Source organism: Thamnophis elegans, chromosome 12 (assembly GCF_009769535.1).
Source record: "Thamnophis elegans isolate rThaEle1 chromosome 12, rThaEle1.pri, whole genome shotgun sequence".
NCBI lineage: Eukaryota > Metazoa > Chordata > Lepidosauria > Squamata > Colubridae > Thamnophis > Thamnophis elegans.
In genome coordinates this window covers 16,136,652-16,144,090 of record NC_045552.1, presented here as the reverse complement: position 1 = coordinate 16,144,090, position 7,439 = coordinate 16,136,652, and the positions used below count along the sequence as shown (strand labels likewise).

Below are 7,439 nucleotides of genomic sequence, written 5' to 3'. Positions count from 1 at the left end.
CCCCAAATATTGCAATAGTGCAGCAGCCACGAGGTAACCATACTCGCTGCCTCCTGCACCTCAAAAATAATAAGCCCTCCCCCAAATATTGCAATAGTGCAGCAGCCACGAGGTAACCATACTCGCTGCCTCCTGCACCTCAAAAATAATAAGCCCTCCCCCAATATTGCAATAGTGGCAGCAACCACGAGGTAACCATACTCGCTGCCTCCTGCACCTCAAAAATAATAAGCCCTCCCCCAAATATTGCAATAGTGCAGCAACCACGAGGTAACCATACTCGCTGCCCTCCTGCACCTCAAAAATAATAAGCCCTCCCCCAAATATTGCAATAGTGCAGCAAGCCACGAGGTAACCATACTCGCTGCCTCCTGCACCTCAAAAATAATAAGCCCTCCCCCAAATATTGCAATAGTGCAGCAACCACGAGGTAACCATACTCGCTGCCTCCTGCACCTCAAAAATAATAAGCCCTCCCCCAAATATTGCAATAGTGCAGCAAGCCACGAGGTAACCATCCTCGCTGCCTCCTGCACCTCAAAAATAATAAGCCCTCCCCCAAAATATTGCAATAGTGCAGCAGCCACGAGGTAACCATACTCGCTGCCCTCCTGCACCTCAAAAATAATAAGCCCTCCCCCAAATATTGCAATAGTGCAGCAACCACGAGGTAACCATACTCGCTGCCGTCCTGCACCTCAAAAATAATAAGCCCTCCCCCAAAATATTGCAATAGTGGCAGCAGCCACGAGGTAACCATACTCCTGCCTCCTGCACCTCAAAAATAATAAGCCCTCCCCCAAATATTGCAATAGGGCTGAGCAACCACGAGGTAACCATACTCGCTGCCTCCTGCACCTCAAAAATAATAAGCCCTCCCCAAAATATTGCAATAGTGCAGCAAGCCACGAGGTAACCATACTCGCTGCCTCCTGCACCTCAAAATATAAGCCCTCCCCCAAATATTGCAATAGTGCAGCAACCACGAGGTGAACCATACTCGCTGCCTCCTGCACCTCAAAAATAATAGCCTCCCCCCCAAATATTGCAATAGTGCAGCAGCCACGAGGTAACCATACTCTGCTGCCTCCTGCACCTCAAAAATAATAAGCCCTCCCCCAAATATTGCAATAGTGCAGCAACCACGAGGTAACCATACTCGCTGCCCTCCTGCACCTCAAAACTAATAAGCCCTCTCCCCAAAATATTGCAATAGTGCAGCAAGCCACGAGGTAACCATACTCGCTGCCTCCTGCACCTCAAAAATAATAAGCCCTCCCCCAAATATTGCAATAGTGCAGCAACCACGAGGTAACCATACTCGCTGCCGTCCTGCACCTCAAAAATAATAAGCCCTCCCCCAAATATTGCAATAGTGCAGCAACCACGAGGTAACCATACTCGCTGCCTCCTGCACCTCAAAAATAATAAGCCCTCCCCCAAATATTGCAATAGTGCAGCAACCACGAGGTAACCATACTCGCTGCCGTCCTGCACCTCAAAAATAATAAGCCCTCCCCCCAAATATTGCAATAGTGCAGCAGCCATGAGGTGACCATGCTTGCCGCCTCCTGCACCTCAAAAATAATAGACCTGCCCGAAAATAAGGCTAAGCACTTATTTTGGGGTTCAAAAGAAAATAAGACCCTGTCTTATTTTCGGGAAAACACGGTAACTGCATTTTATACTGAAGCCCCAGAGGTTGTGTTCACACAACATATTGAGCTCCTAGAAACAATATATTTTGTACAGATAGTCTTTGACTTACAACAGTTCATTTAGTGACCGTTCAAAGTTACCATGGCATTGAAAAAAGTGGCATGACAGTTTTTCACAGTTGCAACCTCTGCAGTATCCCCATGGTCATGTGATCAAAATTCAGATGCTTGGCAACTGCCTCATATTTATGACGGTTGCCGTGTCCTGGGGTTGTGTGATCCCCTTTTGTGACCTTCTGACAAGCGAAGTCAATGGGGAAACCAGATCCATTTAACAACCAGGTTACTAACTTAACAACGGCAGCAATTCAATTGACAACCGTGGCAAGAACGGTCATACAATGGGGCAAAACTCACTTAGCAAATGTCTCACTTAACAACAGAAAGTTTTGGGCTCAGTCGTAGTTGTAAGTCGAGGGCTACTACTGTAGTTGCCCCCAACATTGTCATTCAAGACCCAGGGTTGAAACCATACCTTCTCCAGGTTCATCAGCGTAGAGAGAACATCACCCGTCTTGGCATAAATGGTATTGTTGGCGATCATTGTTTCGGACATGTTTGCCCCACGGATGTGTCGTAGAACAATCTCCTGCTCGTGATCGAGATTGAATTTGAGGGACCTCACCTCCTGGACTATGCTGTGGAGATCAAAAGTCCAAAAATCAAATAAACCTGGGGAGGAATTTCACGAATGACATTGGCACCAAGTAACATGGAATGCTGAGCGGTGCTTCGACATTTTAAAATAGACTTGCACAGGTCTAGAGTGTAGACTGGTGGTGTCAAACGCAAGGCCCACGGGGTCAGATCTAGCCCGTGGGGTGCTTAGATCTGGTCCATGAAGGACTGGCCCGCAGTGCCAGCAAAAATGGAGTTCGGGAAGGTTGCAGGAAATTGTCACAACCTAAAACGGAGCTTGGAAGAGTAGCCCTCCCAAGCTCTGTTTTCACTGGCAAAAGGTTGCAGGAGGCTGTTGCACCCAAAAACGGAGCTCGGGAACCCGTTTTTTTTTCTGGCAGAGCACTCAGGACCCCACAGGTGCCCTCGATACAAGTGACGTCGAGCTGGCCACGCCCACCCCGGCCCTCCGAGGTCAAACACAATCCTGATGCAGCCCTCAATGAAATTGAGTTTGAAATAAGAAATCTTATTCCTCTCCTATGACTCCTTCCCTATGACCACCTTATTAACTTCTCTCCGTTCCACTTTCGTTACAAGGACAACTCTCATGTCAGTTGGAATCAACCGTGGTTGTGACAGAGCGTGCCCTCCTTATAATGTGAAGATGTCTACGAAAGACATAGAACTTGGTCCATAGAAATAAATCTTAACCAGCATGACTCTTAACTCAGTTAACCGGAGTTCATGGCAAAAAGAAGACAGCAAGCTTGCTCTGCAGAGACCTGGCCTGAATATACGCCTAGGGAGCTGGCCATGGTCCTGTTCTCCTTGAAGCAAGCTCAGATGCTTGTTGAACGTTCCGTTCCCCGCCTTCCTCCACCCCCTAGATAAGAGGGGATCCATTCCCACTCATGCCGGCAGAGGAGGCATACGGTGGATCCTATCAGCCTGATTATTCTAGCTGGTGGGGTTCAGGAAGAGGGCATTCTCTGCTGTTGCTCCTGCCCTCTAGAACTCTTGCATCCCCCCCCATGTGAGGTTAGCCCCAACCTTCCTTTCCTTTCAGATATGGCTTTGCCAGTTGACTTGCAGACCCAATGGAGGAATTGTTAAGAAGGAAGGAAAGAAGGAAGGAAGGAAGGAAGGAAGGAAGGAGAGAGAGGTGTTAGGGAAGGATAAAGGAAGGAAGGAAGGAAGGAAGGAAGGAAGGAAGGAAGGAAGGAAGGAAGGAAGGAAGGAGAAGTGTTAGGGAAGAAGGAAAAAAGAAAGGAGAGAGGTGTTAGGGAAGAAGGAAGGAAGGAAGGAAGGAAGGAAGGAAGGAAGGAATTAATTTTAGACTGAAAAGGACATTGCATGCCCAGTACAATTATATATTTGGAAGTTACTATTACTGTTTTTTTTTTCAATTCATATCACTTTCTGCCCAGGCGGCTAATGAGAGCTAATGATAAAAATGTTAAATAAAATTAAACCTAAAATCTGGGTTAATATATAAACTAAACTCCATGCTGTGATTAACTAAACATAATTACAGCATTCACAGGTCACGGTATGTCCAGTTTCACCCAGATCTCAATGTAGCAATCAAATTGTGGTAACTGAGCTAGCTACATTAGAATAGCCCCCATTCTAAGGTGAAAAAAAGCAGAGGAATGGTAAGGACTTACTGGTCCAGTTCATCCCTGATTATCTGATATTCCTTTAGGTTCTCGTGGATCGCTTCCAGGACCAGGCAGAGATCTTCACAAGTCGTCTCAGTCAAATTGCCCAAATTGCCAAGGCTGAGCAACTCCTGGTGATGGACCATGGGGGTTGACTGAAGTACTTCTTTTACATGCACCGCTTCTGAAGCGGATGTGGTGTAGTCATCATCGCCGCCATCCTGCTCAAAAATCCATATGATTAGCCAGTCCTCTCAACTCACTCAAATATCATAAACCCTCTATGCCAGGGGTATCAAACTCAAGGCCCCCAGGCCGGATCTGGCCCACAGGGTGCTTAAATCTGGCCCACAGGGCTGGCCTGTTAATAGCAAAGGACCGGCCCACGTTTCCAGCCTGGATGGCCTCCTGCAGCCCCCTGCTGGCCAAAACGGGGTGTGGGGCCCCAATTTGGTTGGCAGGGTGTTGCAGGAGGTGTCCGTCCCATCTCACCTCCACCTGGCCGGCCCACGGAGGAGAACTACAATGCTGACCAGGACCTCGAAGAAATCAAGTTTGACACTCCTGCTCCAGAGGTGGTATTCAGCAGGTTCTCACCAGTTCTGGAGAACCAATAGAGGAAATTTTGAGTAGTTTGGAGAACCAGTAAATACCGCCTCTGACTTTGCCCCACCCCCATCTATTCTCTGCCTCCCGAGTCCCAGCTGATCAGGAGGAAATGGGGATTTTACAGAATCCTTCCTCTGGAGTGAGGAGGGAATGGAGATTTTACAGTATCCTTGCCCTGGAGTGGGGAGGGAATGGGGATTTTACAGTATCCTTCCCCTGGAGTGGGGAGGGAATGGGGATTTTACAGTATCCTTCCTCTGGAGTGGGGAGGGAATGTGGATTTTACAGAATCCTTCCTCTGGAGTGGGGAGGGAATGGGGATTTTACAGTATCCTCCCCCTGGAGTGGGGAGGGAATGGGGATTTTACAGTATCCTTCCCCTGGAGTGGGGAGGGAATGGGGATTTTACAGTACCCTCCCCCTAGAGTGGGGAGGGAATGGGGATTTTACAGTATCCTTCCCCTGGAGTGGGGAGGGAATGGGGATTTTACAGTATCCTCCCCTTGGAGGGGGAGGGAATGGGGATTTTACAGTATCCTTGCCCTAGAGTGGGGAGGGAATGGGATTTTACAGTATCCTTCCCCTGGAGTGGGGAGGGAATGGGGATTTTACAGTATCCTCCCCCTGGAGTGGGGAGGGAATGGGGATTTTACAGTATCCTTCTCCTGAAGTGGGGAGGGAATGGGGATTTTACAGTATCCTCCCCCTGGAGTGGGGAGGGAATGGGGATTTTACAGTATCCTTCTCCTGAAGTGGGAAGGGAATGGGGATTTTACAGTATCCTCCCCCTGGAGTGGGGAGGGAATGGGGATTTTACAGTATCCTCCCCCTGGAGTGGGGAGGGAATGGGGATTTTACAGTATCCTCCCCCTGGAGTGGGGAGGGAATGGGGATTTTACAGTATCCTTCTCTTGAAGTGGGAAGGGAATGGGGATTTTACAGTATCCTCCCCCTGGAGTGGGGAGGGAATGGGGATTTTACAGTATCCTTCTCCTGAAGTGGGAAGGGAATGGGGATTTTACAGTATCCTCCCCCTGGAGTGGGGAGGGAATGGGGATTTTACAGTATCCTTCCCCTGCCACACCCAACAAGCCATGCCACACCGACCAAGCCACACTCACAGAACCGGTAGTAAAAAAAAATTGAATCCCACCACTGCCAGGGACCTGACACACAGTGCCTTCTCCCACTTGGTTCCCCCAAACCTTGACCTTACACACTCACTTCAAAGGCAGCGAAGGTTCCGAGGGTAGAGAAAGTTTTCAGCTGCTGTTTCTCTTGATAAGCATGCATTGACTGTTCCAAGTTGGTTGTCACCACAGCCACCAGCAGATTTGCAAAGATGAAAGCCCCAAAGGTGATGAAGATAAAGAAGTAGAGGGCCCCACCTATCTCCAAGGCCAAGCCTTCCTTTCTGCAAAGGAAAAAAGACAGGCAGTCATTAAAGGGGCCGTTTGGAAATTTCTCAAGGGACTATGGCTTTGAGTCACGCTTGTTCAACCCCCCCCCCCCCCCCGGTGCCCTGGAGTTCAGGACCACCCTTATCTTTATGGACAGGGAGGTGACCAAGAGATAAGGCAGGATGGGAGGGAGTAATTGCCATATTTTTGGAGTATAAGACGCACCCTTTTTCCCCACAAAAAAGAGGCTGAAAATCTGGGTGTGTCTTATACACCGAATATAGCATTTTTTGTGCATAGCTTTTAGGAGGCTTTCAGAGTCCTGGGGGCTGGAGAGGGCAGAAATGAACAAAAAAACGGGCAGTTTTTTGCTCAATTCCCCCCCCCCCCCGCTCTCAGGTGCATTCTATAAGCCTCCAAAAGGCTATGCATGCTCTTTTTTTGACCCAAAACGGGCAATTTTTTTGCTCATGGGGGGGCAGGAGCACCCTATAAGCTTCCTAAAGACTATTCATGCCCTTTAAAAAAAAAAAACAGGCCCGATTTGCAAAAAACCGGGCCATTTTTGGTAGGTTTGCAGAGTGCAAAAACTTTTTTTTTTAATTGGCCTCTTCAAAACCTTGCTGTGTCTTATACTCCCCCAAAGACTGAATACATTGACTGGGTTATTCCAATACTTCTTAAATTTAATCTTTAAATTATTTTCTTTTTCCAATTCTGGTCACTATGACACAAACAAACAAACAAAAATAGTTGGGAGCCTAGAAAGAGCGTAGAGAAGAGCAACAAAGATGATAAGAGGTCTGGAGGCTAAATACATTGATGAATGATTGAGGGAACTAGATATCTCTTGTCTAACAAAGACAAGGAGACACGGAGGAGGACTAGGGGTGATATAATAACAGTCTTCCAGAACTTGAGGGACTGTCACAGAGAAGAGATTGGCTTGGTCTCCAAAACACGAAAGAAAGAAAGAAAGAAAGAAAGGAAGGAAGGAAGGAAGGAAGAAAGAAAGAAAGAAAGAAAGAAAGAAAGAAAGAAAGAAAGAAAGAAAAAGAGGAAGGGAGGAAGGAAAAGAAAGGAAAAGAAAGGAAGAAAATAATGAAAGGAAAGAAAGAGGAAGGTGTGCAGGAAGGAAAATAAAGGAAGGGAGAAAATAATGAAAGGAAAGAGAAAGAAAGAAAGAAAGAAAGAAAGAGAGGGAGGGAGGGAGGGAGGAAAAGAAAGGAAGAAAATAATGAAAAGAAAGAAAGAAACGGAAAGAAAGAAAAAGGAAGAGAGGAAGGGAGGAAGGAAACGAAGGGAAGGAAAAGAAAGAAAGGAAGAAAATAATGAAAGGAAAAAGAAAGAAAGGAAGGAAGGAAGGAAGGAAGGAAGAAATGGAGGAAGGAAAATAAAGGAAGGGAGAAAATAATGAAAGGAAAGAGAAA

General features: G+C 47.1%; 1 protein-coding gene across 1 annotated transcript in view; it reads right to left on the bottom strand.

Moving 5' to 3' along the window:
- The window catches only part of CATSPER4 (cation channel sperm associated 4), a 48,713-nt gene that overhangs the window by 20,698 nt on the left and 20,576 nt on the right, over window positions 1-7,439 (bottom strand). Inside the window, exons 8-10 of the mRNA XM_032227744.1 lie at window positions 5,834-6,023; window positions 4,007-4,221; window positions 2,161-2,356 (exon numbers count right to left, since the gene is read on the bottom strand). Of these exons, the coding sequence (XP_032083635.1) occupies window positions 2,161-2,356; window positions 4,007-4,221; window positions 5,834-6,023 (601 nt within the window). The remainder of the gene's footprint in view (window positions 1-2,160; window positions 2,357-4,006; window positions 4,222-5,833; window positions 6,024-7,439) is intronic.